The sequence below is a fragment of the Plasmodium inui genome (genome assembly GCF_000524495.1).
Source record: "Plasmodium inui San Antonio 1 unplaced genomic scaffold supercont1.1, whole genome shotgun sequence".
Lineage (NCBI taxonomy): Eukaryota > Apicomplexa > Aconoidasida > Haemosporida > Plasmodiidae > Plasmodium > Plasmodium inui.
This window is the reverse complement of record NW_008481835.1, coordinates 1,087,754-1,105,521: the sequence shown is the minus strand read 5'-3', so window position 1 is coordinate 1,105,521 and position 17,768 is coordinate 1,087,754. Positions and strand designations below refer to the sequence as shown.

At 39.2% G+C, this 17,768-nt stretch overlaps 4 protein-coding genes across 4 annotated transcripts; 3 read left to right on the top strand and 1 right to left on the bottom strand.

Moving 5' to 3' along the window:
• Positions 1–779: 779 nt before the first annotated feature.
• Positions 780–10,723, top strand: C922_00259 (hypothetical protein; the record flags this gene model as incomplete). Its single annotated transcript, XM_008815876.1, has 6 exons — positions 780–9,444; positions 9,634–9,740; positions 9,855–9,919; positions 10,057–10,186; positions 10,409–10,508; positions 10,656–10,723. 6 exons carry the CDS (start codon positions 780–782, stop codon positions 10,721–10,723), a joined length of 9,135 nt encoding a protein of 3,044 aa, XP_008814098.1.
• A 1,699-nt stretch (positions 10,724–12,422) lies between these two features.
• Positions 12,423–14,344, top strand: C922_00258 (hypothetical protein; the record flags this gene model as incomplete). The annotated part of the gene is made up of 7 exons (XM_008815875.1): positions 12,423–12,497; positions 12,591–12,661; positions 13,000–13,094; positions 13,218–13,326; positions 13,473–13,536; positions 13,666–13,773; positions 13,928–14,344. The coding sequence occupies 7 exons, from the start codon at positions 12,423–12,425 to the stop codon at positions 14,342–14,344; spliced, it is 939 nt and encodes a 312-aa protein (XP_008814097.1).
• A 940-nt stretch (positions 14,345–15,284) lies between these two features.
• On the top strand, positions 15,285–16,553 carry C922_00257 (hypothetical protein; the record flags this gene model as incomplete). The annotated part of the gene is made up of 3 exons (XM_008815874.1): positions 15,285–15,884; positions 16,070–16,234; positions 16,368–16,553. 3 exons carry the CDS (start codon positions 15,285–15,287, stop codon positions 16,551–16,553), a joined length of 951 nt encoding a protein of 316 aa, XP_008814096.1.
• A 225-nt stretch (positions 16,554–16,778) lies between these two features.
• Positions 16,779–17,468, bottom strand: C922_00256 (hypothetical protein; the record flags this gene model as incomplete). The annotated part of the gene is made up of 1 exon (XM_008815873.1): positions 16,779–17,468. The coding sequence occupies one exon, from the start codon at positions 17,466–17,468 to the stop codon at positions 16,779–16,781; it is 690 nt and encodes a 229-aa protein (XP_008814095.1).
• Positions 17,469–17,768: the final 300 nt, after the last annotated feature.

Genomic DNA, 17,768 nt, shown 5'->3' with positions numbered 1-17,768 from the left:
CCCCCCCTTCCGTGCTTTCTTTGTACGCAGAAATCGTTCTGTGACATGAAAAAAATGGTATGCTTTTACCAACACGTAATAAAAAAATGTTTCGTTGGCCATTCCTTTTTTTCTCATTGAAACGCTATTTTACTTTTCCGCTTTTGCGTAATCTTGTTTTTTGTTTTGAATAGATTTATAGGTAAAAATTAAATGACAGTAAGTCACAGACACATAGAGTACTGGGCAAAGGCTGGTTTTACTCCATGTTGGATCTTTCCCCTTTTGCCAACTACGTGATGTTAGCGTACATTAAATTGTTTTAGTTCATCCTGGCCAAAAAAATAAACAAAAGTGGAAAAAAAAAAAGAACAAGTGTGTTTGTATTAATTTTTATGTATGAAATAACATGCCCGCTTCATCACTTTAAGTACGTTTCCCTTTGTACCTTACTGTTTGCTAATTTTTTTTTTTTTTTGAGCTGTTAATTTTTTTTTCCATTTTCGCCTTTTTTTCACCCTCCCGTGGTCTGTCCCCCTTGCTCCTGTTTTGTGAAGAAACTGTGTCAAACGTCTGTTGTGCTTCCCTTGGGGAAGATAATTCATGCCTTCTCAGCACAGCGCATAGGGTGCAGTGGCCTAACTCGCATATAGATCACACACAAGTAGAACATAACACATTGCGTGTGATGAAATCGTAGCGGTGGCGCATGAGTAGGAGGCGAACAAGTTAGCCGATGATTAGCGGATCGTTAGCCGATCCGCCAAATCACGTAAGCATGCGGATCAGAACCTGCGAAGATGGATCCACTGCCGTTGCTAGAAGAACTCGAAAATGACATGAAGGTGTTAATCTCTGAGACAAGGAAAAAAAACGTGTGCATAAAGGAAAAGACAGAAATATGCATAATAAAAATTAAAAACTATAATAGTATAATCGAATCGAATAAAAACCAACTGTTCAGCAGCTTTGAATTTCCCATAGACGAAATACTCGACATTGTCAACATAGGCATCAACATCAGTAGCCACAAAATCTCCAACACCTGTTTGCTCATAATTAAGAGAGTCGTCTATTACATCCTATACATAATAGACAACAAACACAAAATAAGAAATTTTAGGTACATAAACATAGAGAAGCAAATAGAAAAAATTACCAACAAGTTATTCGATTTGACATTCCTTGAAGATAAGAGAGTTTTAATTAAAATTGTGCAAATAATATTAGCCCCTTTTTCTCATCAGTATATGGAGTATTACAACAAGGACATTATTAACACCTTGTTGAAAATTTTGTACTCCGTTTATTATTCATCATTATATGATAGAAATACCATTTTGTATCAAACGTGTTGTGTTGCGTACAAGCAGCTACTCAATTCGCTCATTGATGTGTGTAATAGGGAAAGTAGAGGTGGGGTTACTCCGCGTGATAACTTAGAGAATTGCATGTGCGAAACACACGAGAAGGAGAAAAATGACACAGAAGGGAAACGAGACAGTGGTAACAACAATCATGTGTATGGGGCGGAGGATCACTCAAGGGAAGTGAAGCACCTCTATTTTGAAAATTTTCATTTGCCATATGATACGGATAGCCCCATAGATCTCATCTATATAACGGATCTGAAAAATGACAGTTTCATGAAAAACAAAAATAAATTGCTTTCCCTAATTCATTACCTCTGTTACTGCTGTTTTGTAAATATTAGACTAAAGTATAACTCTGTTGGGGTTTCTTCGCCTTGTGCGTATGGAACTGCAGCGGACGAAAAACGAAAAGAAGAGTTTATTAATGGCACCGCTAATATAAGCCAAGAGCCAAGGCAAGATTCGAATGTATCTCAAACGAATGAATCTTCCAGTAAGCCACAATTCGGACGAAGCAACGATCAGAAGTGGGCCGATCAGGCCCCGAAAAATGGAAGTAATGGTACTCGCCAAGAAGAGCCAACTGATGACAAAATAGATACCCCTCTCAAACAGACACGTTATTCAAAAGACACACTACAGTCGGACAGAAACAGCACCGACCGCCCTGTGGAAGAAAAACATAACACACAGGAGGAAGAAGAACAAGAACAGCAAAAAAGAAAGAAGTCCAGTATCGACGGAAGTTTGTACATGTATAGTGTGAAAAATTCTAATATAAAAAAATTTTTGAAAATTTTAAAAAGCACAAATGGGAAAAACCAAATGAATAACAAAATGAACCATGATGATAACGAAAATGCTCAACCAGACTCGTGTCACCAAAGGACAGAAATCCTGTCGACGTACAACAAGAACAATTTAATTTTGCCATTGAACTTCTGCCTAGATCTATTGTATATATTTCTTAATAACTATGAACACTTTTTAAAAAATTTCGATTTTTTCAAATTATTGAAATTTGAAATTATATACATCATAGTGGTATCATTAAAGTATAACTTACACATAGACGTTTTTTATCGATGCCTCAAAATTTTTGAGCTTATCTGTCACAGATATTTTCAATACTTCCTGGGCGAAATAAAATTTCTGTTCCTAATCCTAATTCAACATTTGTGCTTGACGCAACCCTTTTCAAAATTGCTCATCGTTTTAAATTTTTTTTTCTATCTCTTTGATGACACACGGACTGTTTTTCATTTGTACAAATACTTCTGCCATGGGGGCGGAACGGAAAAGGAGGGAAGAGCAGCTGAGGAGGAAGATGTGGAGAAAGACCAACAAGTGCCCAAAGACGTGGTAACCAGCGGTACCGAGGGAGCGAAGAAAAAAAAGAAAAAGAAAAAAAAAACCAAGAGGCGCTACATTCAAGAGGATGATCATCCCCCCGAGTTAGCACAAAATGTCCCCACCGAAAAATCGCCTAATCAGAAACGCCCCAATATAGTAAGCAGTAAGTCCGATGGGGAAAGTAAGGGGACAAAATTGGGGGAGCCAAACTCGCTCGAAACGAACCCAAAACTGAGTGATGTGATGGGAACGAAAAGCTCAAGCGGGCAAGGGGAACACCACACTGATGAAGACGGCTTCCTGTTCATCAAGGTCGTAGAATATATTAGCAAAATTATTCACGAATTGCTATTTTTACATTCGATTGACCTAACCAAAATGTATGCCCATTTGAAGGTGTTTAAGTATGATAGGATATACACGGGCGAAAAGAAAGTTGAGCAGCATGTCGAACAGGGGCCGAGTAAGTCGGGTGCCAGCGCCAGCTGCGAAAGGAAGGGCGCGGAGGGACACCACCAAGAAAGCGACAAAGAAAGACACGAAGAAAGCAACAAAATAAGCGACAAGGAATGCGACAAAGAAAGAAACATAGAAAGACACAAAGGAAACCACGAGAAAAAGCTCAAGCAGGGAAACGGCCATATAAAACCAAAACAGCAGAACCAGGCGGAAGGGAACCATGCGAAGGAAGTCCAAGGCAGATCCAACGAAATGCCATTCCGCAACTTTTTGAGTTACCCCCTAATTTTACCAAACAGTTCCGAAAACCCGAGGGAAAATTTCTACTTATTCAAATACTCAGCGGAGAAAAAAGTAAGTAGAACCCTTTTTGATGATTTCTGCTACAAAGACGCTGACGAAATACGTCTGCTTGCGTCCACTGTTGACAGTATTTTATCCCTTGTGAATTCTTTTTATGTAATTTTTTTAAACATATTGAGAACGTCCCTAAATCAGTATTGCTTCGCAACGATAGATCTAAATGATGAGAGTGGATTTGCTCTAAGTGAACCATCGGCGTGTGGAAGCAGATCCGAGGGGAAGCATGTAAAGAAGGAGGAAGTGGAGCAATTGTGCAAAGAGCGAGGATATGTTCTGCAATCGGCCCCGACGGAACAACCCCCCAGTGTCATTAGTGGAAAGAACCCCTCTTTTGATGACGAACTGAAACGAAGGCTCAACTGTTACAATGAGAACAAAGCCGAAGGCACGAATAAGTGTGAAGCAAGAGGGAGCCATTTGGATAGCGCTGTGATTGGCGGTGTGAGTGGAAGTCTGTATAGCAGTGCAAATAGTTGCAACTCCCTAATACACCGCGCCAAACCCACGAAAGATCGAAGCAAAAAAGAAGAAAAGAATCCCCATAGAAGCAAGCCTATGAATTCAAATGACCAGTACCATGAGAGCATATCCCTATTTTTTAACGTATTCAATTCCACGTGCAGATATTTCGTATCGTCTCTCTGCTTAATCTTCTCCTACACGAACACGCTAGATGTGTGTTTCTTCAGTGGGTTCCAGAAAATAATTTTTATCAGTACTCATTTAAAAATAAATATCTGTACCAATGCATGTCTGCAGACATTAACAAAATGCAGTAGTATTTTTACCCTAGAGAATTCGCCCTTCTTTTTGAAGATTCTTAGAAATTTTGAAAGGCAAGAAAATAGGAGTGAAAACAACTCCGGTGTAAGGAAGAACAAAGGGACCATCAAAAGAATCAGTAACCTTTTCATTTTGTACTCCTCTAATGAGAGTAAAACTTCCAATCGCAAAGGTAGCGAGGCTAGTGTAAACGATGGAGGCAATTTTGTCCACACGGGTCAATCACTGGGCACCGCTGCCTATGTGCACAACACGAGTAAATATGTCAAACATGGGAGTAACGACTTGACCGAAGCTAAGGAGGGGTCAAACAGAAGTCATGATGAAGTAGAACCCACAAATGTGAAGGAATACTTCGAAAAGGAGGACAAAATAGATGATATGCTGATCAAACAAAAGAGCGAAGCGAATATTGCCAACGGGAGGAATCTACAAAAGAGGGAACAGAGTGACGATTATTCGGGGAATTATTTTTATAACTTGAATAGCGGAGAAAGTGATAGACGCGAAAACACAAATAATTCGCGTAATGAGAACCAACCAAACATGAGTGTTGAAACGTGGAAGAATTCCCCCCAAAATGACGCTCATTGTAACGTTACCAGTACGGCTCTGCATGACGGGGAAGGCGCAGGAACAGACAAAAGAAATAGTCGAAGGAGAGACACGGATCACTTACTGGAGAACAAATCCATCTCAAAAAAGACGAGCATAGAAAGTGTCGACTCCAATTTTGTTTGCTTCAAATCGACATTGAACGAAGATCGTATAAAATATTTTGACGAGATCATTAGTATCATATTGAAAGAATCATACTTCATAAACAACGATTTGAATAACGTAAAATATATTCTGTCGATAAAGGCAGTCATTAGCATATTCTTCATTTATGGAGACAACCTCCATTTTGACGACTGGCTAAGGATGATTAACCTCTTCGTCGAAGTTAATTACATATATAAGTATATATCTTCAATAGAGAACAAAACGATTGAGTTCCTAAACTTCCTGCATCACATTAACAAAAATGAGGAAGATTTTATCTTCTCTCTAAGTAAGAGACTGATCGACTCGGACAAAAACACTTATGTACAAAATGTAAATTCAAAAAGTGCTGAATTCTGTTATTTTATATTGAGGTTTATTCAGAAGAATCCTGTACTGTGTGCAGAAATTACTGTCATTTATTCCTCTTTTTCTTACTTTTTTAAGAACACCATATTTTATAAGCTTTCCACGTTGGTTAATATTTTGAATTCAATTCATTTTATGATATTTAATCAGTTTTTCAAGCAGAGGAAGATGGGGCCCAAGAGGGGGGAAATACCTCCCAGGTTATGTTATAAGGGTAGAGCCCCTGGGGGCGGCCACATACCAGGCAAAGAGAGTAAACAAAATAGAGATTCACATGGGAGTGGAAGAGGTTCTAATGATACGTGCACCACTGTGTTGAACGGCCATATGGGAAGTTCCCAAAAGGAGGCTAACTGCGAGGATGGAAATGAAAGCATTACCGGGTTAACGGAGCCCTCCAGGGAGGAAGCACTACATTCAGGAAACTCGCGCGGAAGGGAAAAGAACGAAGAAGACACAACTTCCAGCAGTCGTGAATACATAAAGTTTAACAAATTAAATAGAAAGAAAAATATAATTGAAAAGTACATCGAATTTTTGCACAAGAATGATAACATTTTTGAGGTGTATTATTATTACCTGTCCCATTTTGACCCTATGTACACAACCTATTTTTCCTTCTACACGGATATGTTCTTTTTAGCTAAGGGGGAGAAGCGGAAAGGGGTGATGCATAAGGAAATGGCGAAGGATAGACCAAACAACAGCGAATGCGCAAATTTACCAAGACAGGGAGTTCCCACTGAAGAGACAAACTTGTCGACAGAAATGAATGATAAACCCAGCGGTAATGCGGCCAAAGAGCACAACTACTATATCGTACTGAAGAAATTAGAAAAGTTTTGCATCTTCGAAGATTTCTACCCCCTATATATGATAGAAATGCTGTGTGTTATTAACCTGGATAAGATAAGAAGCATTTACAACAATTGCTGCATGAACATATTATTGCTCTCCTTGTGCAAAAATAATGACATCCAGAAAAAAAGCATCGACACGTTGTTCAATATTATAAAAGAGTCTGTTGTACATTATAAACACAACTTTGAAATTCAGTTTCTGTTGTTTAAGCCATTTTTCCTGTTCATAGTTAACCCGCATGCATGTTACCGATCGTATTTCATTAGCTCCTTCTTAAATTTCGTTCGAAAAAATGCTTCCTTTTTTAACAAGGATATGTGGCTGTTTATTATTTTTCTCCTCTACGTATCATTCCAGAAAGAGTTAAAAAAAAAGAGTTTAAAAAATGACAAGGGAGATGAAGAGGATAGCCAAAAAATAATGGAAGAAAATATATCCAACATTAACAGCATTTTTAACATCCTAGAGATTATAATTGTAGATTATATTGAGGAAGTCCCTGTGTGCAAAATTATGGAAGTCGTCATCCAAATGCTCATCCTCTTTTCGTCCCTAAATGTTTTGAGCAATAACGTATCCTTCAGGGCGATCAATTTTTCCTGGTCAGTCGTTGATTACATTGTGGGGCGCTCTCACATGCTGAAGAGGAATGGAAAAGAAAAAGACCGTGGTGCAGCGGAAGAAGGAGAAAAAGGCACCTCCCAAGGGGATGAACACAAAACAGGCCAAAACAAACTCCTTCATATTTGCGTCATAGAAAACAAGAAAATTTACATATACGAAACGGAAATTAAAATGAAAAACATAAAAATGAAAAGCTTTTTTATCTTCATTTTGAATCAACTTATGAAGCTTTGCTTCGACGAAAGAATAGAGGTTCGAAATTGCAGCATCAAAACGATCATTAGTATTCTCTCCACACATATTTGCAAATTCGACTTTTTCTTTTACAAAACATCCATTTGTTTGTTACTTAAGCGGTTGAGCGTTAGGTATTACTCCAAGTTGCAGGAATATTTCGAGATGGAGTGTAGGAGTGAGCACCAGGTAGAGTGCCAATCGGGTGAACCTACCAGTGTAAACGGCACAGAAGACGTAAGCAGCTTCCCATTGGAGAGCGCAAACAGTGATGCAGCCCGCACGAGTGAAGATCTGCCAGAACGAGGAAGGACCTCCCTGAGGGAAAAGTTCAGGAAGAGCTTCGCAGACCTCACGGCAGAGATGGAAGGACAATTCGAAAAGAAAAAAAGAAAAAAAATGGGGGGGGAAATGAAGGAGCACCCCAATTTGTTAAGCGAAATTGAAAAAGGGGCCGGTATCCCCAGCAGTAACGGAAGTGGAGCGCGAAGCGGAATCGGAGGCCCAAGCGGAATCCGAAACCGAAGCGGAAACAGAATCAGTAGTGGAAACACCTCTTTGGGACCAGAAACGAACGGAGACTTGTACGACTATGTAAATGAAAACTTCAGCAAAATTATCATCCACCATTCAAGGGACAGCAAACTGAAGCAGTGGATCGAAAGCTTTATCCTAATCATAGAAGGGTGTAATAGAATCCTCCTCGAGCAAAGGAACTACAGAAAGTTTTACATTTTTTATGGCACCTTTGTCAACATCCTGAAAACTACACTCTTTGTCAAGTATAAGAGTAGGAACATGTTTGAGTTGCACATATCGATATTGCAAATACTTCACAACATTTTTATGTCCAAATTCACCTACTATGATGTCTTCCATTTCACAATGAAGAATTCGCTAAGCAATAGGAATAGGTGCTCTGATCATGTAAGCATTTTCGACATGTGCCTTTTTTACATTTACAATTATGCCTACTGCACTGATGACCAGAAGATTAAAGATTTCATTTTGAAGCTCCTTATGGAAAATTTGAAAAATGTGTACTGTGACAAGTGGATATATGTGCACTCGTTGATGTATTTGCATTTGTTTCACTTGTTGTTCACGTCCAGCGTGGAGGTGGTGCTGAGCCCAGGGGAAGGGAAAAACTACTCCTTCTTGAACTACGACTCCATTTTGAATGAGTTGTTTTTTGATTACTTTGTAAGCGGGAGGGAGACGATCATACATCATGTGGAAAGCGACATCAATGCTGCATCGAACAAGACGGAGAATAACCCCCCCAAGTGCGCACTGAAGGATGGGCCGCAAGGGGGGGGAGGGGGCGCTCCAAAGAGACCATCCTTCCTAAACAGCCACTTCACATTTGAGTACAAAACCAACGAAGCATTGAATGACCCACTAAATATTTACAACATACTAGAGAACAACAAAGGGATATATAGCACAGAATCATTTGGAGAGAACGAGAAATTGAGGAGTAAAAACATATACGCGGGCTTCCTAAATGGTCACGTAAATAGCGAAATTTTTACCATCATGATGGACATTTTTCAAACGCTAGAGTACGACAAAATAAATCTCCTAATAAATGAGGAACTGCTAAAGTGTGTAAAATATTTGCTACTAAGTTTGTCAGAGAATGAAGAGAAAAAGTCCATTCTGAGCAAACTGTTACACTTTTTCTTTGATGAAAAAATACTGTTTAATGAAAACTCGGATGAAATAATTGAAAAGATAGAACTCAATGATACATATAACAAACTCGATATGGACATAAACACCAAGGAACTGAATGAGGAAAATAAAGAGTGTAGCAGATTATTTACCTTAAATTATAAGAAAATTTACCCATTAAATAATTATATAGAATATTTCCAAATATTCTCCATAGGACTGTTCAATTATTTCACTCCTTTTTTGGTTTTCTACATTCATAACAAATTCAATTTGTTTCCTAACTATAATGTAAATATAATTTTCTCCATCATACTGTGCAATTTTATGAGACAAGAATTTTACAGCATATTTTATCAGAAAGAAAATTACTCCCTTGTGCTTTCCTTTGTTAATATGTTTCCATACATTATTGCGGGTCACGTCAAATGCTTCTTGCATAATATAAGTAACAACTCCTGCTTTGTCTTTTACGAAAGTATTATCATCCTGCTGAAAATTACGTACAATATGCTTCAAATTTCGGGGAATATCGCCAAGGGGGATTTGCTCAAGTACTGGTGTGCGGTCATTTTCTCCGTCGAAAAGATTCTTTTCGTTAGTTGTAAGTGCTGAAGAGGGGGATCATGCGAGATGTTGGGGTGTGTTTCGCCCCCTCCACCGTAGTAGTTTCTTTGAATTGAATAGATGTGCACATTTGCGGGCCAATGCTTTTGCATTTTTGTGAAATCTCGTTAGTGTTCCCCGCATGTGGCTATATATATATTATATATGTATATTTTTTTTCCCCCAGGCAGCAACGACAAAATCGACATGCTGGATATAATGCTCATAAAGTTTATACGGAACCATTACTTGGTGGAGAATTCGAAGGCTCCACTGTTTATAAAAATATACCTGGTAAGCTGCGCGCAATTGGGAGGTCCAAAGGCGCCGCACCACCGCAAATACTGTGCGTAGTTCCCAGTCTGATGATGTCCCCGTTTGACGCGCCACCCTTTTTTGCCACCTCAGACGAAAGTTATAAGCGAATTGAACGATAAGAAGCGAAGGGCCTTCTCAAGCTGGACGCTGCAGATGTGAGTTCCATGCACATTATCTGCTTGGTGCGCATCGCGCGTGTAACATGTTCCATGTTTACAATGCTATGGCCCATTCGGTTGCATCCTGCGCACATTGGTCACCCCATCTGCGTGTTTTTTTGTCTACCCGTCAGATTGTTTGAGGAATATGAAAAGATGACCAAGGAGAATTACAACGACAGTTACTACAGAACTTTTATGACATTAGTCATGCTAAAGAAATGTGTGCTGACCCTGAGGAGCTTTTCAAGTGAAAATAATGAGGTAATAATTTGTGACATCTTCTCCCGTTTAAATCAATGCCCAGTGTCTTCCATTTTTACATAAACGCTTTTTTTTTGTCGGCCAGTTTTGTAACTTTCACAACGTAGATTAGATGGGCAGATTTGTGTTTACTTAAAATTGTAACAGGAATTAAAATGACAATGTCGAATCGGTATCAACATACCTGTCGTTTTTTCCCCTTTTTTTTCCTCCCTTAACAAGAATGCTGATGAAGTTTTGTTTATTTTATACGAAATGAAGAAGTTGAAGTGTTACTACTCCTACATTGACATGAAGAGCAGTTCGATACTGAAATGCTCAGGTAGGGGGCGAGGGAATGTGGCTTCGTGAACGGTTTTGTTCTGTGCACCGTTTTTCACCCGCCACGTTTGGGAATTCCCCCATTGGAGAAGCCCCATTTGGGAAGCTCTATTAGTAATTCTCCTTTTTTGTCTCTTCCCATTCTCAGAGGACAAGGCGCACTTGTTCATTTGCTACCCCTACCTGTTGGACTGCCTAAACACGGAAAATACGTAAGTGGAAAAAAAGCGAAAGACAGAAAAAGAGAGCTGAAAAGGAATAGAGCGAAAAAAGGGGAATCTCCTCATGCACGAGGAAGCCGCAACACGCAACTGTGCATCAACGTTGCGTAATTGAACCCCTCCCAAATTCCAACTGCACGTTGTGTGCCCTGACGTTCGGTTGCCACAAGCACGGAGCGGTCTTTTTTGCAACTTCCCCCCTTTTCATGACGCCTGTAACTCCATCTTCCCCCCATCCACGGTGCCATTTTTTACAGGAAAGTGTTCACCACGGTTAAAGAATTACTGAAGCTGATATCATACCCACTGTGCTCTAACAATTCTGGTTAACAAAAGGAGAAAATTGAAAGGGTCTGCATTGTACATCTGTGTATACATCTGCGCAATACCATGTGTGAGCACCCAGGGAAGAAAAACTGGTGCATTAAAGAAAGGCAGTCCATCTACGGAAAGTAAACCCTTCTTAATTTTTTCCCCCTAACCCTATAACCCCTAGCTCGTTTTGCAAAAAAAAAAAAAAAAAAAATGCATATATATATTTATATACATATGTATAAATCAAAAGAGTCAATTTTGACCGAGATTAGTTTTCCCCATTTTTATACTACCGCACGAACACATAAAAGTATGCATCAGCATGTGCTGCTCTCATACATAGGCAAATACGTATGCACATTTCGCTTTACCAAATGTTTGATTCGAGTGATGTTTTTATTTGCTCTGTATTTGTACAAAATGTCATTTCCCCCTTTGTTTGACCATTAATGGTTTTTTTTTTTTTTTATTTTTCCTTCTTTCTTCGTTTCTTTTATTACGTTTTTTCCCTGGAGTATTTGATTCTCTTCCTTTTTTTTGCGCTACTGCAACGCATTTGTCAGGGGAGTGCCAAATTCGCAGGTGAACAGTATACAAATGCATGTAATATATATGTATAATCTATTTATATAAGTACATCCCTGCATGTGCTTTTACGCTTCTTACAAATAGCGCATTTTGTGCATTTCATTTCACCCGCCTCTTTCAACCCCCCTGAGTTGTTAAAATTCGAAAGAACATTATGAATGGTTTAACCACTGAAGGGTTAAATTAATGTTTGGAGGGTAAACAAACGAAGTAGTAGTAAAACGACAAAAGAGGCAGCGATAAGTGCTAAAAGGCTAACAGACGAACGGGTGGAAGCGTACACAAATTTCCCAGGGCAGCATGCCGTGCCTCCACTTCACCTCGTATGCAATGGACATTTTGCGATAACCCCCCTTTCGACTATGGAAGAAATGAGATGTAACAAAGAAAGAAAAAAAAAAGAATACGTTTCACGCGAAAGAAAGTGTCAAGGAAAACATATCACCTGTGCACATTATACGTGCAGATGTGTCCAGTTGGACACGTTTAAAGATGGTTGTGTTTTTCACCACACACAGATTCCATCCCTGGCGACGCAAATAATGCCGCTCTCGAGGGTTAAGATGCAGCGCTGCGGTGGTGTATGTAGTGCCACTATTCCCGTGTTTGTTTGTGTGTATCATGTTGACGAGGTCACCATCTAACTATACCCCCTAATTTTGTGAACCCGCCAGTTTAACAATCTTATGACTTCAAAAACGTGGGCACATAACTCCACGTAAATGTGCAGTGATATATATAAATATATATTCATATATATATTTTTTTATCCCGTCGCACACCCCTCAGCAATGTTAGATTCCCTAATGGGAAAGGACAGGAACGAAACGGATGCCAGGAAAAAGCACACCTTCAAGGACGACAATGTAGGTCGAAAACTGTTAAGATAAGCGCACCTCCTTATGCGCACTCGCATGAAATTATTCACACGTAAAATTTTCTTCTTTACTTTTTGGAAGGTCTGCAAGTACTACTTAATTGATTTTTGTCCGCACGATCTTTTCCCCAACACAAAAAGTGACATAGGGAGGTATGTTTCCGGAAAATGTAACTCTATTGAGGGAGAGGGGGAGGTACCTCTGTCCCCACGTATGAATTGATGTACACAATATATGTGCACAGTTTCATCGCAAGAAGTAATCGTGCATATAGAGACAACCTTCCTATAAGGGCATGCCGTATTGGCGTGAACGTTACCACGTTGTGCAAGATAAACGAGCTTCAATTTTATGAAAAAGAAAGGAAAAAGGAACGAAAAAGAGTCTGCACAATGACACTCAAGTGTGGGTAGACACATACAGGCCTATGGATTGCATGCTTTTAAATCGCTTCAAACGTGTTTGGCCTATTTTTCTCCCCCTTCCGTAGATGCAAAAACCTACATTCAGAAGTGCTAAAGGGACAACTGGCAAATCATGAAAATTATAAATACTACCTGGCAAAATATCAGCAAAAGTTTATGGGTACGACGCCTTTTTTATTTGGAAACTGCTTTCTTCCCCTTGCTCTTATAAAATAGTACCTCATTGCAATTCCCTTCTGTTTTATTTTATTTTATTTATTTTTTTTCTTTATTTTTCTGTCAGAAAAGCTGGAAAAAATTATCGAATTGGCCGATCACAAAATTGAGAGGAGCAAAGAAAAATTAAAGCACATGTCGGAGAATAGCAAAAATCCTGTTGACAAGAAGGAGAAGTAAGAAAGTACATTGATACACGAAGTAGGGAAGTTTCCCTCACGCACAGTGTTGTGTCACACGGCCGTAGCATTAGTTCCGTTATTCGGTTGCCTCATTATTATTGTAATTACCTTATTTTTTTTTTTTTTTTCACCACCTGTAGAATCGAAAGCATCACTAGTCATATAGAGGACTTACAAAAACATGAAGAAGAAGCTCGGGAAAAGGTAACACACATTCTCCCGCTGGCACCACTCTCATTGTGGTTATTTTTTTTTTTTGCGAAAAATTGTACAGCACTTTGACGTCCTTATTGAAAATATTTGGAGTGTGTTTCCTACGTGCCATTCCCGCAGGGGGACTTAGTCAAGGCAGACAGTTTTAACAGCCAAGTGACCACCCTACAAGCAGAAATCAAAAGGTTAAATGAGGAGCCTGAGAGGGTAGTAGAGCCAAAATTGAAGGTAATATAAAATGGATAGAAAAAAAAATAAAATAAGAGGCCCTTCATATTGGACTGCTACATATGTACGCGTATGCATTAACGAAGACCAACGACACATGTTACATGTGCACATTTGGCCTGCTCACTTTTTCGACGCTCACACCCCTTCACAGGTTTGCGAAATATGCGGAGGCATGAAATCGACCGTGGAACACATTCAGAGATTTGAAAACCATACTGGTGGAAGGCAGCACTTAGGATTTGAAAAGATAAGAAACACTCTAAGAAAATTGAAAGACAGTGTGAAGGAACGAGAACAAATTATTGAGGAATATAGAAAAGAAAAACATACCCATGATGAGAAATTCTCCAAAAGAGAAAGAAGCCACCGCGATCGTGAACACAGAAAGAGATCGAGCAACCATAGAAGAAGTTCAAAACATCACAGATCCCATGATAGGAATAGTCGGACGCATCACTCCAGCAGGAGCAAGCGGTCGAGAAAGCATTCATATTCGCATAGAACTCGATCCATTAGCTCAAGCCGTTCCCGGGAAAGACATAAAAAGCGATCCAGTAGACACAAATGAAGTAGAATATACATTAGAATCATATCAGTTTGTTTTGTATGGAGTGGTCATTTGTGGGTCTTTATCAGTGTGTGAAGCTATCACGAACGCGCGAGACATACATACGCACATTACATGTGTACCAATTTTAACCACCTGCGCGTACGCCGTAAGGACCCACGAAAGATAAAAATGCCATAGTGACCGATCTCCGTGAAACCAATAAGCAAAAATTAAATTAAAGGTAGTTCCTCTTCCTGTGTATTCATTAGCATTAACACAAAACATATTTTTATTTCTACTCTTTGTTAATTTTTTTTTTCTTTTTTTTACCTTTATTAGTTATCACCCCTTTTACAGCTTTCCCATTTTTAATGTATTTTTCGTTTTTGTTACTTTTATTGCTCCACCTATAACAGGATATCACGCATCTTGCGCTTTTTGATTTTTCACTTTAACACTCCCCCCCCTCATCGCCTTTTTTAATTCTTAGACCATATGAAACGTTTAGCAGTGTCAGTATTTTTTTTAAAATACTTGAATCATATGAAGTCATTACTTCTTATGCATTTACATGTGTACATATATGCGTACACACGTACGTCTCATTAATTAGTTTTTTTTTTTTTTTATGTCCCCCGCCAAACATTCAAACCGATGTTATCTCACAAAATTCCCTGTCTTGTTGATATAAAGCGTGAAAAAAAAAATAATTAAAAAGAATTTTCCTTTTTTTTTCTTTCCCCTTTTGAATTTACTGCCCCAGCGCAGCAGGTATCGAAGTGTCCCTTGGGTTATGGCTTTCGTGGAAAGGGCTTAAAAGGGATGATCCTGTCAGATGTGTGCGTATAGATGTACAGACACGTGCGTATATATGTCTGTGACCCTTCCCTTACGCACGTACGCAGGCAGATACGCACAGCCCCGTATGCTCAGACGTTCAATTTAAAAATGAAACAAAATGGTGCGCTCTAACGTGAAAACCCCGCCCCCTGAAAAGAATGAACATGCCGCCGAGGCTTTAAAAAAGAAAGTAAGCACCATAAATCATCTTGCACATTGTGAGTTTAACGCAACTCGTTCTCCCCGACCCCTGCATAGTATGAGTGACCCACGTAACATACACATTGATCATGATTCCACTGCGCCTTTGCTTACGTGGAGGGTCTACCCCTATCAGGACACACACATATCCCCCTGTTCATTTCACAAGGACGCAGGGAAAAATGTTTTTGAAACCCTGCACAATTTGTTCCTAGAAGAAAAGGAGAGTAACAGACGGAAGCATGAAGATCTGTCCGAGCATATAGACAAAATGAAGGCATATTTTGATGAAAAAATAAACTCCCTTAAGGATAACACACATGAAAATCTGGAGGAGTTAAAATATTACCTGGACCAGTTAAACAGAAACAATAAAGATAAAGCAACGGACAACAGCAGCTTCGTGGAGGAGTTCGAAATTGTAAAGAGTGATGTGAACAAATTGAAGAAGGAGAAGGAGGAAAATATAAATCTCATCAAAACGAGCATGCGGACTTACTTCGACAAAATAAAGGGGGTATGATCATTCACCAACGTTTGCACCTTTATGCTTGGCTGTGTCAAGCGGTTACATTTGTTTCTTCTTATTCATTTAGATATATGTGCGCACGAATCCGGGAGATACCTTCACAATGGACCCTTTCTCCATTTTAAAAAGTCACTTATTTACCACCGCCCGTGTGTGTTTTCCCTTCCCCCCAGATGCTAAGCGTAATGAACGCAAACATAGAGAGAGTTAAGGAGGAGCTACGGACTTATAAGGAAAACAATCAAATAGACAATAAAAAAAAAAACATCGAAATTTTGCAGCTGATAAACGAAGAAAACGAGGCACTGAACAAAAAGATGGAGGAGTCGCTCAACTTGGTACGTCTGTTTTTGTCACTGTGACGTAATCGTTGTGTATCCTGCTTGCACATGGATAGGCATATGAATCCCCTTCATGGGTGGCAGAAATGTACAAGTCTTTAGGGCGCCCCATTTCTGTTCCCCTTTGAAGCTAAGCAGCGACATATGCGAAGCCAAACAGCAGATCATCAACTTTAAGGAGCACATGGAAAACCAAGTAAAAGACATAAAAAACGAGATAGATACGAATAAAAGAGAAGTGAACGAGAAAACTAACGAACTGACTATCAATCAGAAGAGACTGCTGAACGATTTTTATCCTTCCGAAATGGGATAACCAACTGGGGAATAGGGAGGAGGCCTCGCCCTGGCTTGTTCCGTGAAGAGTGGGTATGCCCTCCACAGTTTCTCCTCACCAAGGGGGGGCGTTTTAAAAAAGAAGTATCAAAAAGGGTGCTACCCCCGCTTCAAAAAATGGCAATAAGCACACACACGGGTGTACGCAAATATCATGTGTATATGAAGAGAGGGAAACTGCCTGCATACACATAGGCGAGGCGAATCACAACACGTTGATTTTTCTCGCGTGCTCGTAGAACATCTCCTCTAGCTTGTTCACTGAAAAGGAGTAGTTCACACTGTCAAAGGCATTTTTCCTCAATTTTAAAACGTGCAACGTATTCGTTAAATGCTTCTTCTTATTTGTAAGTAATTTAAATTTTTTTATATAATAATAAAGTATTGTCAAATCTGCTGTGTTGTACACCTTATGATATTTTTTTACAAACTCACTTTTTTTCAGTGGCACATTTTTGTTCATAAAATGGTAATATATATGTGTGGCATTTTTTGTATTCCGATTATATTTCCTATTTACCTCTTCCAGCAATTTTAAAATATTTTTTATTTCCATATCAACTTTGGTTAATTCCTCCTTTATGCTCTTTTCACATTCATGGTCTTTGCTCTCTTCTTCTATGTATGAGTCTTCCTCTTCTACAATGTTTTTTTCTTCAATTTGAAATTTTAAATTATTTTCAATTCCGTAGTTGACAATATCATATGCATATTTTAAAAAATTATACTTCTTATGATAAACCTTTTCTTCCCTCAGTCTTGTTTTTCTCCAGCAATTTTTTTCATACGTTTGGCACAGAAAGGTGGTTTTATGTATGTTCAGTCTTTTCCCAGTTCTGTATAGCTCTTTGAAGGTCTGCAGGACGTTCCTGTTAACTTTTCTTATCAGCGTCATGGTTGATCGCAGTGGTGGTGGGGAGCCTGGATCAGGTGAGCATACATGTGTGGAGTGGTCACCACGAGGGAGTAAAACTGTTTAAATTGGCGAAGCGATTATGTGTAAAGCGCATTGCCGATCCGCTTGCGCAAAGGTGGTTCTCAAAATGGGGAAAAAAAAAAGGCACATTTAAATATTTGCTAAAATTTGAACATTCCGGTAGGTGCCTGCCGAACGGGGGCCAATTTGAAAAGCGCGAAAAAAGGTACCCTCAAATTTTGCCAAGATTCAGAACGATTATGCGTAGAGGTGTCTTTA